Source organism: Gossypium arboreum, chromosome 12, assembly GCF_025698485.1.
Source record: "Gossypium arboreum isolate Shixiya-1 chromosome 12, ASM2569848v2, whole genome shotgun sequence".
NCBI lineage: Eukaryota > Viridiplantae > Streptophyta > Magnoliopsida > Malvales > Malvaceae > Gossypium > Gossypium arboreum.
The window spans coordinates 3,209,000-3,231,535 of record NC_069081.1 but is presented as its reverse complement, the minus strand read 5'-3'; the positions used below and the strand labels follow the sequence as shown (position 1 = coordinate 3,231,535).

Here is a 22,536-nt window from a genome sequence, read left to right as displayed (position 1 = left end):
TCACTGCACTGTGATTGGGGAGCTTGAGCTACATGGGTAGCCCGAGAATCATGAGGGGTGGAGGTCTAACTGCCAATTGCATTTAACGAACTCGGCAAACAAATCATTCAAAGCTTGGAAGAGAGCTTCGAGTCACTCCTCCCCGATTAATCTTCATCGCCTATTCTCGATGGCGCTGCCCTTCTACGGAGCAAAGCATTACTTTCTACATCATCATCACCAGCTCACTCGGGATCCATTACAATAAAACAAAATATTTAAAAATCGTCAAGAGTCGTCACACTATCAAAATACAAGTATGGCATGTATAGCTAGACTTTTCTCACACTAACTGCTCCGAGAACCGACTAAACCTGCTCGATACCAATAAATGTAACGCCCCACGCCCAAACCATCACCGGAGTCAAGCTTGAGGTGTTACTAAACTTATCTTACCTTTTAAACAACTCTAAATCACTTATTTTAATTTTCGAATAAACTATTTTTCTGCGTCATGGTTACTTAAAATTCATTTCTCGAGTTTCAAAACTTGAAATTAAGATCCGTAAATTTTTCATGAAACTAGACTCGTATATATATCTACTAATTTTTTTCTAGAATTTTTGACTTAGCCAATTAGTACAGTTTATTAGTTAAAGTTTCCCCTGTTTCAAAACTCGACTGCACTAACCTCTTGTTACTACGAACCATGTTTCTTCCTGTACAAAATTCATATCACTAAGCCGTTTGTTTCTTTTAAAACTAGACTCAACAAGGATTATAACCATATAAAGTATACCTTCTAATTAGTTTTGTACAATTTATGGTGAATTTCCAAAGTTGAAACAGGGGTTCTAGAAATCGCTCTGACCTTGTTTCACTAAAACTCAGATATATCATGAAATATAATACCTTTACCTATTTTTCTTATTCCATAAGAAAATAGACATAATAAGATTTAATTTCATATATTATTCATCTTCAAAATATGTTTATACAATTTTAGTGATTTTTCAAAGTTACGTCATTGCTGTTACTTGAATCTGTTTTTAGGTTACTTTCACATTTTCATAATTTTCATGTGATAATCACCATTCAATCATACATATTAATAAACATGCATATCATCGGCCATTTTATTAGCTAATCACTAGCAAGTATTTACACATCATTCATTGTTCATATTATACCAAAAGTGGCTAAGTTTCTATACATGCCATACACAAAACAAAACGCCTAATTATACCGAAGTTATTTCTTTGATAGTGTGATCGGCCTCCGACATTTCCTTCAATCCCGAGTGACTAGATAAGTACTATAAGAAGAAGAAAATAAAGAGATTAAGCACTAGGCTTAGTAAGCTTACAAGCAAATAAATCACAACATTCAACATAATGGATAATTATGCATAATATCATCTAACATCATAAATTTCTTTACTTCTCAATTTCTATCTTCTTCTTTATTCCCTTACCTTCTTTCTTACCGACCTTTCCTTTTCATAAGTATAATCTACTTTTCCTTTGCTGTTAATTCACTGTAATTTAACTCGTATCCTGACCCGTTGAACCACTCGGAATACTAAGGATACTAGGGTCGCTTCTGCTCATCAATATCTCGCCAATGCCATGTCTTTGACATGGACTTACATGAATTATTCCTGCTCCAATGCCATATATAATATGGACTTACATGGCTCAATCCTGTCTCCAAAGCCATATTTCTAATATGGACTTACATGGCTCATTTCATTCGTCTGTCAACCCTAATATCCTAACATTCCTAGGGTTCAACCGGGGCTTTCTAACACTTTTCCTCTGTCACTTCACCTTAAATTCGACTTTAAATATTTTCATAACATAATATATAAATGCTGGAAATTGACAATAATAATGTAAAATAAAAGAATTTGCATTTATTTACTGTAAACTTACCTCGATACAAAATGTGACTAAACTTTACAATTTAGTCCTTTACTTTTTCTTTTCCCCGATCTACTCTCGAATTTCGCTCTTCTTGATCTATAATAGCAAATTTAGCTTATTTAATATCAACATTTATCAAAACAACCCTTTACTCAAACTTTGGCAAAATTACATTTTTGCCCCTAAACTTTCACATATTTTCACTTTTGCCCCAAGGCTCGTAAATTAAACTTCATCCTATTTTCTTATGTTTTATGACATGCTGATCATTTTTCCCTTCTATGGCAACATCAAATTCACACACTAACATGTACTTATGACTATTAGGTATTTTTACCGATTAAGCCTTTTAACTCGTTTTCACTTAAAACTAAGTAGCACAAGTTGTCTAACATAATTTAAAACCTCATATTCCATCATAAAACATCAAAATACACAAATTTCACCTATGGGTATTTTTCCAAATTTGATTCCTAACTTAAATTATTGCTAGCATAAGCTTTATCGAGCTACCGGGACTTCAAAAACATAAAGATCATTAAAAACGGGGCTTGGAATCACTTACTATGAAGCTTGAAAGTTGAAGAAACCCCAGCTATGGAGAGAGGTAAGGTTCTGCTGGTAACTTGAAGAAGATGATACAATTTTATCATCTTTTTACCTTTTATTAATGTTAATAACCAAATGACCAAAATGCCCTCCTTACTAAACTTTCAAAAATTCCTTTCATGTCCTAATTTTGTCCATGAACTTAAAATTGGTCAAATTACCATTTAAGATCTCCTAATTAATATTCCAAAACAATTTCATACTAAAAACTTCTAGATTGCAAGTTTTGCAAATTATTCGATTTAGTCCCTAACCTCAATTTAAGCACTTTATGCATAGAATTTTATCACGAAATTTTCACACAATCATGTAATCATACCATGAACCTCAAAATAATAATAAAATATTTTTTATTTTATTTTTTTTACCCTGAATTTGTGGTTTCGCAACCACTGTTCCGTTTAGGCCCTATTTCGGAATGTTACAATATCAACCTTTAAAACTTATACACATACAAAAACATTAACTAAACTACATACCAAAACATAGCTTAAACCACAACTATATATACAAGTGACCATCAATTCACCTTAAACCAAAATAACATCTCATTAACAAACCAACTATCAATCAAGACTTCCTAGGTACATGCCATTACAAAAGAAGATATCAACACACTCGAGCTCGGGATTTCTTGTTTTGATGCTGAGTAGGCGATAAGTCGAAAAGTACCTAGCTTGCAAACGGAAAACAAAACCGCACGCTGAGTATAAGTCAGTGGTATTTCTATAATCCGAACAATTTAACTTAATATGAGTAATCAAAATGTGAGAATGCAATAAGAAATATTATGCACTTATGGTTTGAATCAATAATACGAAATTTCTCATTCTTTATTACATCCTCTAAATTCCACATATTCATATATATATATATATATATCAAAGGCATTTCATATAGCATTTGACTATTTCAACTTATGCAATGGCATGATTCATCTCTTTGATCAGTATTTGAATTCATTTCAAGTTTCACATCTCATTTCATCATTTCATATTACATTTCTCATCTCATATTCATTTCTCATTTTTTCCATTTCAATATTTTCTCATCTCGTATTCATTTCTCATCTTTACCATTTCAATATCAATCACATATTTTATTATTTAATTTTCCCCTATTAACATGACTCAGAATCAAACGGATACACGGATCCAACCAATACACCAGTTTGATACCCAGTGCCTTATTGAATAAATCCGGAGTAATAACTGTTCCCAACCTATATAAATTGACACCCAGTGTCTCATTGGTTAATCCGAAGCAAATTGGCACCTAGTGCCTCATCGACTCGAGGTCGAAGAAATCTCTGAACTCTTCCTATATTATGGCATGCCATCTATATCTGACTTAGCTTGAAATAGTTAATAGGGTTCACTTTACTTTTAATACAACCAATGTTTCAATTTCATGATTGTATATCATCACATATAAGCATATATTCAATTTGATAATAATCACATTTTCTCAATACACATATATTCAATTCAACAATCATAAAACACAACATTTCACGATATTCATAATCGAGTCATTTTAATCATCATTTGATTTATTTTAGTCCAATGTTCAAAAGTTCTCACCTCATGTTGTACCATGCACAATAGTTCAAAATGCAACAATTTACTAGAGTTCTGATTATAGAAATACAAACCGTGAATTCTGAGCTATTCGACGTCGATTTTATCCTTCCCATTTTTACTCGAGGATTCCGGTACGACGTTAGCTACGGAATAAAACAATTAAAATATATTAATATTGCACAACTCAATTTCACATTAAATTTCAATTTTCACACTATATGTTGCTTATTCTTCAATTTAGTCCCTAAACCTAGACTAGTTTTTAACCTTCACATTTAACTTTATATTTTTATACTAATTTCACTCTAAACTAAATTTAGCTCCCTCTTTTTCAATTTGACCCCTTAATTTCAAATTTTTCTCAATTTAGTCCCTATTGCTCAAAATCAACAATTTATTTCACAATTTAGTCATTTTCCATTTCTAACTTAAAAATCTATTTATTTAATCCTTAATACTTACAACAATGTTAATATCCAAAATCTTGAACAATACTAAAAATTACAACATGGGTCGAGAAGCCCTAGGTACCAAAATTCCAAAAACATAAAATTTACAAGAAAATGGACTAAATTGCACTAACCAATTTGAGCTCCGTTCGTTATCTTCTCCTTTTCTTTCTTTTCTAGTTTGCATGCAATCATCTTTCTTTCCACTTTCCTACTATTTCTTTTATTATGTTTCTATATATAATATAATTTACATATATTTTATACCATTTATTTATTATAACATACATATATATTAAGTAATATATACAACATACATTATTAATTCCGTCCACCGTACTAAATAAATGTTTATTTGCTATTTTAGTCCTTTTAGTTCATTTCAATTTATAATTCAACTTTTAATTCATACTCAATTTAGTCCCTGTACCTTAACAACTCTTAGTTTCAAGAAATTTGCTTAACCAAAATCTAATTCACTACTAACTGACCTCGTAAATATTTAATAGAAATATTTACGGGCTCGTTTTACCGTAACAGATCCCGAATCTCACTTTCCGTCACCCTCGACTATTTTGTGTGTGTTAGAAAGATGTTTTAAAAAAAATTCATGACATCATATTAACTAATTATTTTTAACACATTTTTAACACATAAATAGAACTATTTCAAAATGTTAAGTTTGAAATGATATTTTTACTCGATTAACCTTACGAATAAGGTTGGTCTTAACAGGTTTGCAGATTTGACCAACAAAGAATGCAAGGCTATGTATTTAGGTATCAAGAGTAATCGAAAAACCCAACCACATATGCTTACAGGGAAGAACAATAGTCGTAGGTACACATTTAAGATTGGTGATAATTACTTGATTTTGTAGATTGGAAGGAAAAAGGTGTCGTCATCCCACAGGATCAAGGCCAATGTGGTAATGTATCATTTTTGGCATTGTTGTTGCTGATTTGTTACATTGCTATGTTCTCTATGTTTGAATGATTAATTTTTTATTTTGAATGGAAGGAGTTGTTAGGCTTCTTAACTGTTGCTGCAGTGGAAGGGATAAGCAAGATTGTAACTGATGATCTCATCTCATTGTCGGAGCAGGAACTAGTGGACTGCGATACATTGTATAACGAAGGATGCAATAGAGGTCTCATGGATAGTGACTTTGAATTCTTCATTAAAAATGGTGGCATCGACACAGAAGAGGATTACCCTTACCGTGCTTCTGAGAATTTACATATTTTTCAACTTCAAATGAGACACTTTTATGCTGGTGTTTCGTGATGTTCTTCATTCAGATTGGTTAATCTCTTCTAGTTTATGTTCATCCTTTCAGAAAAATGCAAGTGTTGTTTCCATAGATGGATATGAAGATGTCCCTGAAAACAATGAGAATTCATTGAAAATGGCTATGGCAAATCGATCAGTTAGTGTTGGCATTGAAGCTGGTGGCAGGGCTATCCAGCTCTACCAATCGGTAAATAGTTGAAACAATGATTGTTAACTAGTGCTTGTCCCGTTACTGTTGAATTTTCAAGCTTATATAAAAAAAACACTGTACTTTTTTGGTGTGTTTTCAGGGTGTATTCTCTGGTGACTGCAAAACAGACCTAGACCATGGTGTTGTTATCGTGGGATATGGCACGGAAAATGGTGTGGATTACTGGATAGTGAGGAATTTGTGGGGTTCAAACTAGGGAAAGAATGGATGCATAAAGATGGAAATTGTAAAAAATAAAAATAAAATAAAATAAAGAACACACAAATTTTGCGTGGAAACCCTTTCGGGAAAAAACCACGGGCAGAGGAGAAGAAAATTCACTATGTCGAAAAATTTAAATTCAATACAAGAGGAATAGACTATGTCTATTTATAGGCTTGTAAAGCCATATTCTAGTAGAATTGAAACACCTTATCCCAATCAATATAAAATAGATGAAGTTTAATAAGGTTTAAAAACCTTATTCTAAAATAAAATAAAAGAAGTCTAGTTCTATATGGATTTTACTTTTATTTTATTTTCCATCGTATTTTATTTAAATAAGAATTTGGGTCACTTAATTCTAACAATCTCCACCTTGACACAAATTCTCAATGAACAAGTTCTTCATCACGAACTTTCAATAAACAAGTTCTCCACATCTTCCATAAAACCCCTTAAGGGTTTAACTTCAACAATGAACACCAACCAAGTCTAAGCAATGCTCAAACTTGGTTATAGGAAGTGACTTAGTCATCATATCTGCAGGATTTTCATGAGTATTAATTTTGCTCACAACAATATCACCATGAACAATAATATCACGAACAAAATGATACCGAACATCAATGTGTTTTGTTCTCTCATGCAACATTTGATCTTTTGTAAGAAAGATGGCACTCTGACTGTCACAAAATACTGTGCTGATTTGAAGGTCTTCTTGAGTTCACTAAAGAGTCTCTTTAACCAAATAGCTTCTTTACAAGCCTCAGTAATCACCATGTACTCAGCTTCAGTGGTAGACAAAGCGACTGTAGACTGCAAAGTGGCTTTCCAACTGATTGCACAACCTCCGATTGTAAAGACATAACCTGTGAGAGATCTTCTTTTATCAAGGTCTCCAGCAAAATCAGCATCGACATAACCTATGACTCCATCTCTAGTTCTTCCAAACTGTAAGCAAACATCAGTAGTACCTCATAAGTATCTTAGAATCCACTGAACTGCTTTCCAGTGTTCTTTACTGGGATTCGCCATGTATCGCTAATCGACCGATCGCATATGATAAATCTGGACGTGAACAAACCATAGCATACATGAGAGATCCCATCTGCACTAGAGTATGGAACATGTGACATGTACTCAATCTCATCATCGATTGTGGAGACAAAGCGATGAAAGTCCGAAAATGGTCGCTAAAGGAGTACTAATAGGCTTAGCACTCGCATATTGAACTCCGCAAAGAACTTTCTCAATGCACCCTTCCGACTTAGGTACAATTTACTTGTTTTTCTATTTCGAGAATCTCCATTCCAAGTATCTTCTTTCTTTGGTCCTAAATCTTTCATCTCAAATTCTTTACTTAGTTGGGTTTTGACATTTCTTATCTCTCCTTTATCTTTTCTTCGCTATCAACATGTCATCAATATAAAGAAGTAGATACACAAAAGAACCATCATTGTTTTTCTTAAAGTAAACACAATTGTAAAACTACTTCTTTTGAAATCATGAGAAGTCATAAAGGAATCAAACCTCTTGTACCATCGGCTTGGTGACTGCTTTCAAATCAGAAGAGACTTTTTCAAAGAAGCAAACATAGTCCTCTTTTCGAGACTATAAAACCCTCTGGTTGTTGCATGTAAATATCCTCCTCAAGTTCTCCATGCAGAAATGCAATTTTTACATCTAACTGCTCAAGCTCCAAATCATGCATGGCCACAATACCAAGCAAAGCTCGAATCGAACTATGCTTAACAACTGGAGAGAACACATCTGTGAAGTCCACTCCTGGAATTTGACTGTAACTCTTTACAACAAGCCTTGCTTTATATCTGGGTTCTTCAACTCCTAGAGTCCCTTCTTTCTTTTTAAACATGTAACACCCCTACCCGTATCCATTGTCGGAATAGGTACGAGGCATTACCGGAGTTTACTGAACATTTTCAGATAATTCTGAGTTATTTATTATTCATATTTTGAAAATAATCATAACGTCTCTTTATTCGGCCCTTGAAGCCCCAAACATACATTAAAAACCAACCGGAATTAAATCGGGATCATAAAAAAAATTTCGCAAAATCTTAAATTAAAATTTATTTTCATCTAAGTACTTACCATTTCAATGCTTCTTATAATTAAACATGTTACCATTCAATCAATAGCTTGACCTTTGTCTAAGCGTCAAGCCACATCATTGTTAGTATACTTGCACATATTTCATATAAATTCAACATTGATATACTTATTTTCTCGACATGTCACACTTGAGTTTAATAATTGTCTTTACTTACATAATTTCCTTGTATCAACATATCAAAGATAATCATATTTGTACATGTCATGAAACATATCATTCTCTTATCGTTTCTTTATAAGCATATATCATTCATTTCATTATATCAATATTTCATGCTCCATCATTTCCATATATTTTATGTATATTTATTAGGTAATAGCTTATATCAAACTTAACATAAATTATATTCCATGTACTTATACTTATTTCGTTTATCTATCTTCATAATTATTTCATATAACCATTCGTCATCGATACATATTACCTGAATATCAATTGTTCAACAGATGTCATAGCGTCTCCCATCCACGGTCTTATTTATCTTTAACATGATGCCATAGTGTCTTTCAACTATGGTCTTACTCATTTTCTGTCATGTTGCTATGGTATCTTTCAACCATGGTCTTACACATTTCATATCAGGTTGCCATGGTATCTTTCAACCATGGTCTTACACATTTCATATCAGGCTGCCATGGTATCTTTCAACCATGGTCTTACACATTTCATATCAGAGAGCACACTCCCGCGAACCTCATCCTTATAGTGGGAATACCAGTCTAGGCTAAATCCCCTGTAATATAAACTCATAGAATATTGTCGGGATTACCAGTCCAGGCTAAATCCCCTGCAACGACAATTACTCTAATGAGCTTGGATCTGAATTACCAGTCCAGGCTAAATTCAGACCCTAATTTGGATTACCCGTCCGAGCTAAATCCATTTTACACGTATTCTTCAGGAGGGCTATATCAGAATAGGATCACCCATTCGGGCTAGATCCTTTTTACCGTCAATTCATTTTCAAAGGTCCATCGAATTTTCCTTTCATTCAACCGGGATTCCTTCTCCTTTTATCAAATATATCAATGTTTCATAAATTTTCATACAATGAACATTCAAATCATATTCACATAAATAACATACAATCTCAAGCATTTAAGAATATAATTCAAGTTACACGAACTTACCTCATTTTTTGTTTGTGTTTATAATTTCATTAATCCGACATCTTTTCTTTTCCACGATCAAGTCTCATATTTGAGTCGTCCGGATCTTTATAAATAAATTTGATCATCATTGTCATTCATTTCATATTCTAATGCATTTAATTAATGCTCTAGGCAAAATTACCATTTTGCCCCTAAACTTTTAATTAATGATGATTTCATCCTTAGGGTCAGGAAAATAAAATTCTTCCAATTTAATCCTTATTTTCAGCTATTACTCTCATACATATTGATAACAATCCATGAATTCTATAAAATATCAGAATTTTCCATAATTTCAACACTTTTCAATTTAATCCCTAAAACATGTTTTCCCCCTATCTTGAACTAAATTAATAATTTTATTCAATTTTGTAATTTAAATAATAAAATAATCCATTTCATGCAATATGGTCATTTCTGACATTTTTACAAAATTGCCCATAAAGTTTTACTTTTATTCAATTTAGTCCCCGAGCCTAAAATATGCAAATTAGCCATGCTAAATGAATATTCATATATGTTTTCCTCCTCCTCCTCTCCATTCCACATCGTTAATGTATATAACACACTTGTAAGTAACATTATCTATATATATATATATATATATATATATATATATATATTTTACTTTTATGAATATTCAAGCTGTCCATCTGTGTCATAGTCACTAAATTATTTATATCTGGAGCTATAGAGCTCCAAATTAAGATCTAAAAATTTTCCCTGAAACTAGACTCATATATCTTCTTGCCATAAAATTTTAATATTTTTTGGTTTAGCCAATAAGTACAGTTTATTCTTTAAAGTTACCCCTGTTCTGTTGTCTGACAGTTCTGACCCTTCTTTACTAAAAATTAATTATCTCCTTGTATATAATTTGAATGGTATTCTCGTTTATTTATATTGAAAATATACTTATTCAAGATTCTAAACATATAAATTTAAGCCCCTAATTATTTCTATCCAATTTTTTATGATTTTCCAAATTCAGAATAGGGGAACCCGAATTCATTCTGATCTTGTCTCACAAAATTCATTATATTTCACGATTTACAAATCCATTAGTTACACCGTTTCTTCTATAAGAAACTAGACTCAATAATATTTAATCTCATATTTTATTAATCCAATAATTCGATTTCTAAAATTTTTGGTGATTTTTCAAAGTTAGACTACTGCTGCTGTCCATAACTGTTTTAGTGCAAGATATTAATTACCATGTTATAACACCCTTATTTTCTTTTTCTACACCATTTCTCATCACTTTCTCTTATTTTCTCTTTGCTAACATATCAAGAACATAGGACCTTATGTAAGAAAACTCAACTATAACATTATTTCCATGCTTTGTTAATAATAACAAACTTAAAAACATATTGAAATATTGATGTACTTACCTTTTCTTATTGACTTCAATCTTTAACTTGATTTTTCTCTCTCCTCCAGCTTCTATTTCTTGAATCCAACTTGATATTCTTGCTCCCCATCATCTCCTTGCTATCTTTCTCTCTTGATGGCTATGGAAATTCTTTCAATTTTTAGGTGAAAATAATGATTTTTTAGAGGAAGGACTAAATTGTAAGAAAAGGAAAACTTTCTTTCTTCTTCTTCTTCTCACGTTAGTTGCATGAGAATGGTGATCATCCTCCCCTTTCTTTCCTTACATATATATATTAAATAAAATAATAATAAAATAATAAAATAATAAAATATCATTTAAAAATCAATTTAAAGTATTAATAAACTAATATTCATTTATTTAATTTATCTAAAATATCTCCAACATCATCATTGTCTCTAGATTTCTCTCTCTTCCAATTGACCATTTTGCCCTTTGTGATCTTTTAAAATTACAATCTTGAGTCATCACTTATTTGGTAAAATTACAATTTAGTCCCTCATAATTCTTCACCTATTCAATTTGGTCCTAATTCATCAATTTTCCTTGGTTTCTAAATCATTCCACCCTTAAAATATTTGCACTATTAGTCCTTCAATTTTTCATATTTACACTTTAATCCTTCAAATTTTGAGTATTTACTCTTGGGCCACAAAACTTTTCTCACTTTTACAATTTAATCGTTTCTTGAATCAATATGTCATAATATACTTCCCAATATTGACATAACTCAAAATTTCCCTTTTTGTCACTTTATTTCCTTATTTTACTATATCACGGATAATATTTTACTATAAATATTTTCGGGGTATTACAAAACACCCATTTACAACGAACAACCTTTTTACCTTTAGGAAGTTTCACAAGGTCCCATGTTCTGTTTTTGTGGAGTGATTCCATCTCTTCTTGCATAGCAAACATCCACTTTTCTGAGTCTTCACAGCTAACGCATTAGAATAATTAGATGGCTCTTGATTCACATCTATATCTTCAGCCACATTTAAAGCATAAGCAACTAGATCAGCCTCGGCATGCTTCTTTGGAGGTTTAATTTCTCTTCTAGTTCTATTTTTGGCGATAGAGTATTGTCGTGAAGAAGCAACTCTATTCTCAATTTTTGTTCTGGCTTGAGGAGTTGACTCTGTATTAATCTAATACTCCACCTGCTTTTGATTTTCTTTATTGGAAGAGTCTTTAAGAGATAAGTTAGGTAGCATAGCAGTTTCATCAAAAACAACATCTCTGCTAATCACAACTTTTCTATTTTCAGGACACCATATCTTATACCCTTTTACACCAGCTTTATAACCAAGTAAAACGCATCTAATGGATCTCGGTTCCAATTTTCCATTATCAACATGAGCATAAGCAGGACACCCAAAAATCTTTAAATCAGAATAATTAGCAGGATTACCAGACCATACCTTTTGTGGAGTTTTTTTCTCAATGGCAACGGATGGAGATCGGTTGATTAAAAAATATACAGTAGAGGCTGCTTCTGCCCAAAATGACTTTGATAAGTTGTCATTTGACAACATATATCGAACCTTCTCCATGATCGTTCTGTTCATTCATTCTGCAACGCCGGTTTGCTGTGGAGTATGACGAACTATCAAGTGTCTCATGATCCCTTCTGACTTGCACAATCTATGAAACTCATCAGAACAGAACTCTAAGTCATTGTCGTGCAGAGGTATTTTATCTGTTTTCCCTTTTGTTTTTCAATCATAATTTTCCAAGACTTAAATGTTGAAAACACATCGCTTTTCTGCTTTAGGAAGAACGCCCAAACTTTTCTAGAAAAATCATCAATAAAGGTTAGCATATAATTAGCTCCACCTCTCGAAGGCACCCTAGATGGCCCCCATAGATCAGAATGAATATACTCCAATATTCCCTTCGTGTTATGGATTCCTATAGTGAATTAAACTCTCTTTTGCTTCCCAAAAACACAGTGCTCACAGAAATTTAGTTTGCAAATTCCTTGCCCATTAAGAAGTCCTCATTTACTCAATTCCACCATGCCATTTTCACTCATATGCCCTAGGCGCATATGCCAAAGTTTAGTAATATCATCATCTGACAAGGAAGAGGAAGCGACAGCTGCATCACCAATAACAGTAGAACCCTGCAAAACATATAACTTGGAAGTTTTGTTTTGCCCTTTCATCACAACAAAGGAACCTTTGGAAATCTATAAAATCCCACTTTCAGCTGTATATCTGTACCCTTTTGAATCAAGAGTACTCAACGAAATTAAATTTCTCTTCAATTCTGGAACATGTCGTACCTCACTAAGTGTTCTGACAACTCCATCAAACATCTTAACTTTAACTGTTCCAACACCTGCGATTTTACACTAAGCATTATTTCCCATCAAAACAACACCTTCAGATACTGTTTCGTAAGTTGTAAACCAATCCCGATTGGGACTCATGTGGAAGGTGCAACCTGAATTAAGTATCCATTCCTCGCTTACTTTAGAATCATTGATAGAAGCAACTAGAAGTTCACCATCGCTGTAATCTTCTACAATATCAGCTTCACCGAAATTTTCGGGTTGTTTTCCCTTTTGATTCGCAGCCTCCCTTTTAATCTTATTTTGTAGTTTATAGCACTCAGATTTAATGTACCCTTTCTTCTTGCAGAAGTTACAAGTTTTACCTCTGTTTGAAGACTTCGATCTACCTTTAGATTTACCACGAGGATTCCGTTCCTGTGTCCTACCACGATCATCATCAGCATGCCGATCTTGTCTCTCACGAACAATGAGACCCTCTCCCTGAGAGTCGGGTTTAACCACAAGATGCTTCATCTAATCATACGAGGTTAAAGAATCATAAAACTCATCAACTGTGAGAGACTCGCGGCTATATAAAATCGTGTCTCTAAAGGTTGAATAAGACGGGGGCAACGAACAAAGTAGAATCAACCCTAGATCTTCCTTATCATACTGAACCTCCATGGCCTCCAAGTTTGAGAGAATTTCTTTAAACACTGTTAAGTTTTCGTGTACAGACGCACCTTTCTCCAAACGATGAGATAAAGACGCTGCTTCATATGCAACTTGCTTGTTAGAGTTTTCGACATACATATTTGTTCTAGCCTCTTCCATAATGCAGCGGCAGTCTTCTCTTTCATCACATCCTGAAAAATTTCGTTGGAAAAATGCAGATGTAACTGTGTTAACGCCTTTCGATCCTTACGCTTCTTCTCTTCATCTGTTAATGTCGAAGGCATCTTATCTATCCCTAGCAGGGCATCCTCCAGATCTATCTGTGCAAGAACTGCTTGTATCTTAATTTGCCACAATGCAAATCTGGTGTTGCGATTCAACAGCGGAATTTCATACTTCAAAGACGCAATTACCGTGATCGAGATGAATAACCCGGAAGCTCTGATACCAATTTATAAAAAAAATAAAATAAAATAAAGAACACACAAATTTTACGTGGAAATCCTTTTGGGAAAAAACCACGGGCAGAGGAGAAGAAAATTCACTATGTCGAAAAATTTAAATTCAATACAAGAGGAATAAACTATTTCTATTTATAGGCTTGTAAAGCCATATTCTAGTAGAATTGAAACACCTTATCCTAATCAATATAAAATAGATGAAGTTTAATAAAGTTTAAAAACCTTATTCTAAAATAAAATAAAAGAAGTCTAGTTCTATATGGATTTTACTTTTATTTTATTTTCCATCGTATTTTATTTAAATAAGAATTTGGGTCACTTAATTCTAACAAAAATTAATGTGGTTGGAAAGCGTGGCATTGCAATGATGGCACCGTACCCCATCAAGAAAGGACAGAACCTCCCTAAGCCAGCGCTCTCTGCACCTTCACCCGTCAAGCCCTCGACGGTTTGTGATGAATACGACACATGCTCTCCAGGATGCACTTGCTATTGCTTGTATGCCTTAGTAAATACTGCTTTGTGTGAGGCTACTGCCCAATTGAATGCTGTGATGATCACTATAGTTGCTGCCCTGTGAATTACCCCATCTGCGGCCTTACAGCTAGAACCTGCCTAAAGGTAATTACAATTGCATTTATATTATAAATACTCGGACTCAGATGTAAATTTTGGCCATGGATATTTTTCTAATTCTTTCCAAATACATATATTGATATCAATATTAGAACGTGTTAAAGCCTATAATTGTTTTCCTCATGTTATTTAGTAATTTTGCTAATGAAACAGAGCAAGGAGAATCCACTGGGGGTAAAACTATTGAAGCAAGGTTCAGCTACAAGGACCAAACGATGAACCACGGCAAAGTTTGTTATTGCTTGAGAAGCAAATGAAGAAGAAAAGCCAACAAAAACAACAATGGACAAATAACAGAGAGAAGTTGTTTAGATTGTAATTCGTAAATTTATGATGTTCAAAGTTGAAATAATCTAGTGATCATTTTGAAACTTTTTAAAGTTGAGTAGTTAAAACATAAACTTATTAATAATTTAGTGATTTTTTATGCAGTTTTCCTAATAAATATATATTAAGTCGATTAAGCTATGAATTTTAGTGATTGATAATCTATTAACCTAATCACCATAATCGAGATGATAATAGACTAAACTAACAAAATTTATCCGAATTCTGCATAATAATATATTATATGAATATTTCATATAAAATAAAACAATGCAAAAAATCGCATTTATAAGCAATATACTTTTCTCTAAACAATAAATAAATTATAAGCAATTAGATGAGAAAAACAGATGGAAGATCGATACTTTTATATTACCAAATCTAGATTTACTTTGTTGGGGGAAGAAGAATTTTTAAGATAAGATAAGAGGTAATAATTGAGTTTATCCTAATAAAATTATAAGATTAAATATATGAATATTCATCAGTATGGCATGGGGCCATATATTGACCAAGAAGAGAAAGTATGGGGCCATATAAAAGAATCTTGAGAGAACATATCTCATTGTAGGAACTAATACAGTTTATTCAGTAATTGTGAAACAAATCACGCACCGTCCAATTTCAAGCTTTAATACAATTTCTACCAGATCAGCGGTCCACATTCGTTGGCCACGGAGAGCGCGTGAACTGACGCAATAAAGAACCTTGAAAAATACCAAATGCCACTTCTCCCTCCTCGGTCCCTTCTCTCTCTCCATCGCCGTGTTCAATTTTGAAAACCTAAGTCCTTTTTTTTTTTTTTTTGGCAATCCCCTACTAAAGTGATTCCGTAGTCTCAATACGAGGTAAGATAATTGCCGTTGATCTTAATCTCTTTAATCAAATCTTTTGGAAGAGTCGATGATTTCATGTTATTTCACCTTTAGTTTTTGCTTTTCAACTGTTTAGGGTTTCTGAAGTTTTATTTTGATTAGATGCTGAAGACTTTAATGTAATTGAAGAGCAAATGAATATGTTCTTTTGATCTTTGGAGTGAACAATCAGTAACTATTATATGTTAATTAGCAAGTAATCAGAGTGAGAAGCTGATAATTTGTTAATCTCGCATTTGAAACAGTTGTAATAGTTGTTCTTGTACATTATTTTTCTGTATGAACGGTTGCTTGCCTAGCATGCTGCAACTCACAACCTTTTCTTAATTGTTAGTAATGGACAGCTGAAATTTCTTCTGGAAATAAATGCATAGATTAAAAGTATCTCCTAGAGTGATCGGTGCTATACCTTGCATTATTGCAATTATGTTATTTTGGCACTACTTTTGCTTTGTAAGATCATGAAAAGACTGATGTGCCATGCATTACTTGGAAGAATGTAACGTACAGAAAAGTAGAAGATTCACCTGACTATCTGCTTATGTCAGCATTTTCATCCCATTTTATACTTGCTTTGGGGCAATAAGTCAAATCAATTTGGGTATGTAGCAAATTGTGATTTTTGTTTACTTAAATGTAGGAAGACAAAAAGTCTATGTTTCTTATAGCATTTAGTATTTATTAGCTGAAATTCTACATTATGCTTGCAGTTGTAATTACTATAAACTTGTGTCTTATATGCTGGGTCTTTTAACTCTTGACGTTCAATTATTATTTAGACCTCTGGAACGGCAGAATGGATAATGTACCTGCTGACAAGCCAAGTTCGCCTCCTGCTAAAGATTCTGAGGTACAAACTCCTGCTGTCACAGATTCAGGATCTACTAATCCTACTCTTGATGCACCATCCAAGCTGTCATCATGGGCCAAAAATTTAAAAATTCCTCAGCCATTTACTACCTCGCAAGAGAACTCACCAACAGGAAATGCTGGAAAATCAACTTTTTCACGATTTACTAGTGGGTTTGGACTGCGTTCATCTCCAAAATCTCCTGCTAGTGATAGTTCTGACGGTGCTTCAGCAACCACGCAGTCTGGTTTTCTTGGAACAATTACGAAAGGTATAGTGGACTCATCTAAAAATGCAGTAAAAGCTGTACAGGTTAAGGCTCGTCATGTTGTTTCACAGAACAAACGGAGATACCAGGTGGGCTGTTTGCTCTTCTTTCCCATATCATTTTTTCTCCAATATTTTAAATAATAAATAAAAGAATTTCATGTGTGATATGTCTAGTAACTGTTGTTTTGTACTCTGATTTGAATCTCAATATTTGTGACTTTACCTGTGCACCTTCACTTCAGGAAGGAGGATTTGACTTAGATATGACATACATCACTGAGAACATAATTGCTATGGGGTTCCCTGCTGGTGACTTGAGCTCTGGGTTTTTTGGATATGTTGAGGTAGCTACATAAATCGGTAGTTGAATTTGACTATCCTTTCATGCCTGCATTAAAAAATGTATAATTGTGATACAGGGTTTCTATCGTAATCACATGGAAGAAGTGATCAAGTTTTTTGAAACATATCACAAGGTAATCAAATCTCTATCAATATAACATGCATCATTATTCTTTTCTTTTCTGGCATTTCCCCTGATTAATGTTATTTTTACAATTTTTCCGTAAAATTTTGTCTTATGATTGCTTCTTGTAGTAATTTACTAAGACATATTGATTTTTGTGATGTTTCTTTGTTGGGGCTTTACCATTTATATCCTAAATAGATGGCAAGTTCGTTGTTCTGGCATCATAAGTTGAACAAAAACAAATTTCTTCCCTCGTTTGTGTTAGTTTTTTTTTCAGTATTTGAGATATATTAAACATCTTACAGGACTGTGTGCAATGATGATAAGTTGTCTTTGCTGCAGAGCAGCTCATTCAAATACTGATTTATTAAATTTTGATTGGTGGTTGGGAGAGATTATTCTTGCCTCTTCTTTTAATATTCTGCTCTTTGAACATGAGAACTTTCCTCAGCCTTCACTCTGTTCTGTCTATGCCTTCTTTGGCAATCGTCTATCTTCAAATAAAAACTTCACAAGTCTATGTTCAACTTTCCGGCCTGTACCTTTTTCAAAATTTACGCCCACCTCTCTTCAGTATGAACCTTTCGGTTGAGGTTTCTGAAGCAGTTAAAGTCATTGTTCCTGAATATTTGGCTGTACCACTCAAAAGAAAGTTTTGGATTGAAGTGGCCTTTTTGTCACTAATTCATATGTATGTTACTATGTTTTCGTCCTTGGCCAGCCCCACTGCAGCTTTTGGTGCTAAACTCTATTGACTTTCTATATGCAGGACAAGTACAAAGTGTATAACCTTTGCTCTGAAAGACTATATGATGCTTCATTACTTGAAGGAAAGGTATGCTGCTATTTGTTATGGGAACTCTTATGGGAATATGTTTACTTCTAATACTTCTCCCAGGTTTATTTCTTAAATTAATTTGGTTATTTGGTGGCATTGTGCTCCACACCTATTTGTTCAGCTTTGATAGAAGAACCTTTATATCTCTTAGCCAGATAACTATATCACCCTATTTTGGCATTTGAAAATTATTTTACTTCCCATTTGGTAGGACGCGTAGGACAAATCAGATATAAAAATAAGTTCATCTTAAAACGATGAAACCAGCCACCAGTTTTCTTGTTAAACAATTTTTCAATGGAATCCATTAAGACAGGATTAAGAAGAGTGTTTTACTCAATGATGACAATCAGTCATTGATGAGGATAATTCCCGGACTAGTCAATTCCTCCTCAACTTTGACGAAAACCATTACTTTTTGTTTCCCACTCAATTCATGTATAACAGCAAATACAGCCTGTTAAAACTTACTGTAAGATGAGCAGAGTGTGAAGTGAAATTGAGTCATCTCATTATTTATGTCATTTATACCAAACTTTTTCTTCAGGTGGCTAGTTTCCCATTTGATGATCATAATTGCCCCCCAATTCAATTGATAATATCTTTCTGTCGAAGTGCTTACTCATGGTTGAAGGAGGACATTGAGAATGTTGTAGTTGTGCATTGTAAAGCTGGAATGGCAAGGACAGGGTTGATGATCTCTAGCCTTCTTCTATACTTGAAGGTTTGACTCAATGAACGAGTTGAAGAAGTGCTAGTAAATTTGGTGTAGCTTCACATTTCTTGGTCACAATGGATGATTATGTTCTTATATAACTTATTTGCTAATTGCTATCCTTCTGCAGTTCTTCCCCACTGCTGAAGAGTCCATTGACTACTACAACCAGAAAAGATGTGTTGATGGAAAGGGCCTTGTTCTGCCAAGTCAAATTGTGAGCAACTGATTTTCAGTGATATAAAATTTATACTTTCAAGATTTGTTTCTGGCAAGCTATTTATCTCATCTTATCTTTGGCATTTCCTTTTTTGCATGCTTTGTAGAGATATGTCAAATACTTCGAACGCACGTTAACATACTTCAATGGTGAAAACCCGCCTGGGCGGAGGTATTATCTGGCTATAGAATGTTTGTGTTGCATTTTTGGTCTTCATTTAGTGCTGATCCACTTTTTATGCAGGTGTATGCTTAGGGGGTTCCGGCTCCATCGCTGCCCTTATTGGATCAGGCCCTCCATCACTATCTCTGATCATAATGGTATATCTTATTTGTCTCTGCAAACAATTCCCTTTTTTTGATTGCTGGTTTGTTCTTATTGTTTTATGCTGAACTTCTCATTGCATATGGGTGTTTTAGATGTTCTCAACACAGACAAATGCCTTATAGGTTTGAATACAAGATAATTGGTTCAACCTTCACGGTGCAGGCAGGCACTAGTATCTCAAACTCCTGTTTATTATGTACTGGTGGTGTTTTATGGTATAATGCTGGCGTAAATGTGTTTAAATACATAGCCATAGTCTGAAACTCCTATGTTGTATTTGAATCTTCCCAATAGCAACTAAGTAATCTCATAATTTCATTGTTGAATTAATTTGCTTCCTCATGTTTAAGGTTCAAACCTAACTCTTGATGCTATTTATCTTTTGTTACGAATACTGTACAATGGTTCTTTTTTTTTTTTGGGAAATTGACAGATTAAAGTGACATGCAGCCATTTTATTGTCATTTAATGCTATCTTAGCTATCATCCTAGATTAAATCATGAACTTCAATACTCCTGTGTACAGGTGTTCTCTTCTCAACAAAGAAGCATCCGCGCACCAAGGATCTCTCGGTATGTCTGTAATCTGTTTGATTGTTTTGTATAATTATTATAATCATGGTAAATGCCAAACTGGTGGTCACACCGGTTAGGTATTTTATTTTTGGTTCAATTGGGTGGTTCAACCATCTCAGGAAATATTAAAATATATATAAATTCGTAATAATTAAGGAAACCCATTAAAATATATAAATTCATAAAATATTCGAAAAGGAAAAATACTAAAAATCATAAAAATTAGGAAGAATTATATTTACAGAAAAAAAAAATGAAATGGACCAAAATATGATTAAAAAACCGAAATTTTTTTGTTAAAAAATCTAATTCTTTTTTTTTTTTACCAGTTTTTTTTCCGGTTATTACTGGTTTGGCCAGTTATATATATATTTTGTTCAACTTATATGGTTAAACGATTGGAGCAACTATTTCCCAGTTCAATGGTTGAACAAGTCGGTCTGGTCCGATTTTTACAACATGATTATAACCACCACCAATATGTTTAAAAAAATGCCATTTGAAAGCCCGAGCATCAGAATACCAATTTGAAATAATGTTCACGTGCATGTTCCTCACAGCCTGAAGATTTTTGGTTTAGCGCACCAAAGAAAGGAGTTATGGTCTTTGCTTTGCCTGGGGAGCCTGGTCTAACTCAGTTGGCTGGGGACTTCAAAGTTCATTTTCATGATCGCCAAGGAGATTTCTACTGGTATGTTGGTAGCCCTCATCCCTGTAAAAGTAGTTTCAGGTTTTACTATTTTGTAACTAATCATCTTGTGATTCTGCCCCTTTTGATTTATCAGTTGGTTAAACACAACAATGATAGAAAACAGAAAAGTTCTGAATACCAGTGAGCTTGATTGGTTTGACAAGGTAAACCATGAAATGTATTGTGATGTTCCATGTTGTCTTGGATCTTCATTTCTTTCTTTCTGGCCCAAATAATTTCTTCTCTGATTTTATGAGCTTCCTTTTGTTAATATGCAGAGGAAATTACCGTCCCCTGGTTTCCAGGTTGAGGTTGTGCTAGTAGATTATAATGGTACTGTTCCAACCACGCCCCAGACTGAAACTACTACCAATAAGCCAGATGAAAGCTCCGGGACTGGTGCTGCATCAACTGACGGAGGTGCAGCCCCAGCAAATGAAAATAAAGATCCAGGACATAATGACAAAGATGATGTGTTCTCAGACGGTGAGGCAGAAGAATCTGGCTCATCGAAGAGCAGGCAGAATAAGGCAACATCTGTAGAGGGAATAGCTCTTAATTCAGCAGCCTCCAAACCTGAAACAAATGACAAATCAGATCAAGTTGCAAGTTTGGTGCATTCTACCGGGCAAGTTTCTTTAGGAAGTGCAAGCTCTCAACCGATGCATGGTACTAGTGAGCCAAGAAAAGCTGCTGCTGCTGCTGCTGCTGCTGCTGCTGCTGCTGCTGCAGCTCCTCCTGCTGCAGGTGTTCAAGTGTCTAGCTCAGAAAGTGAATTCAGGGCAATGGCGGCTGATGCATCTGTTTTCAGCTTTGGAGATGATGAGGACTATGAAAGTGACTAAACCGGGGCAGAACACAACAGATGCCACTTCTTCTGTACATAAAACTGGTTTGCAAGTTATACGCGTCGGCCATATTATATCAAATCATATTCGCTTCATTTGTATCTTGTATCATCATCAGAATCTGGTTCTGCCTTCTTTATGTTGTAAATTGAAAAAAACTATTACATTTGACTGTCAGAATAAACATTCCATTTAAATGTGAATCACAGTTAATGGGATTAGCAAGTAACAAAAACAGTAGTAATTGGAACTAGAAAACACTCAATCCGAGTTCTAAACATTCGTGCCAAGGAAGAAGATGATTAAACGTGTCATTGTATTATTTTGGCTTGTTTCATGTATAAGTTGATAAGAGAATTCTTGGACCGCCAAGATTTACATAAATTAGTTAAAATTTAGTTTCAACTGTATCGATCCAAATTAGATCAATTGATTCACAAATAAATTAATTGAACTGGTGATTAAAAATGGATGAACTCATTGAACTGAAAATTGATGATTTGATCAGTTTGACCGTCAATTTAGTTTTGAAAACTTCGATAA

At 33.8% G+C, this 22,536-nt stretch overlaps 1 protein-coding gene and 1 pseudogene across 1 annotated transcript; both read left to right on the top strand.

Moving 5' to 3' along the window:
* The first annotated feature begins 4,126 nt into the window (after positions 1-4,126).
* On the top strand, positions 4,127-14,114 carry LOC108477807 (probable cysteine protease RD21B; annotated as a pseudogene).
* Positions 14,115-15,853: 1,739 nt separating this feature from the next.
* LOC108479782 (phosphatidylinositol 3,4,5-trisphosphate 3-phosphatase and protein-tyrosine-phosphatase PTEN2A-like) lies at positions 15,854-22,228 on the top strand. Its single transcript, XM_017782570.2, has 13 exons — positions 15,854-16,162; positions 16,969-17,396; positions 17,552-17,653; positions 17,729-17,785; positions 18,548-18,613; positions 19,164-19,340; positions 19,462-19,548; positions 19,658-19,722; positions 19,795-19,871; positions 20,405-20,451; positions 21,015-21,145; positions 21,240-21,309; positions 21,424-22,228. Exons 2-13 carry the CDS (start codon positions 16,986-16,988, stop codon positions 21,988-21,990), a joined length of 1,857 nt encoding a protein of 618 aa, XP_017638059.1. The 5' UTR covers positions 15,854-16,162; positions 16,969-16,985; the 3' UTR covers positions 21,991-22,228.
* Positions 22,229-22,536: the final 308 nt, after the last annotated feature.

Excerpts from the sequence above, each read along its gene's own strand:
- LOC108479782 (XM_017782570.2), top strand. The coding sequence starts at position 16,986 with ATGGATAATGTACCTGCTGACAAGCCAAGTTCGCCTCCTGCTAAAGAT. Across the intron at positions 19,549-19,657 it reads TTGTTCTGCCAAGTCAAATT|AGATATGTCAAATACTTCGA; the intron begins GTGAGCAACTGA and ends CATGCTTTGTAG. Across the intron at positions 19,872-20,404 it reads CACTATCTCTGATCATAATG|GTGTTCTCTTCTCAACAAAG; the intron begins GTATATCTTATT and ends TCCTGTGTACAG.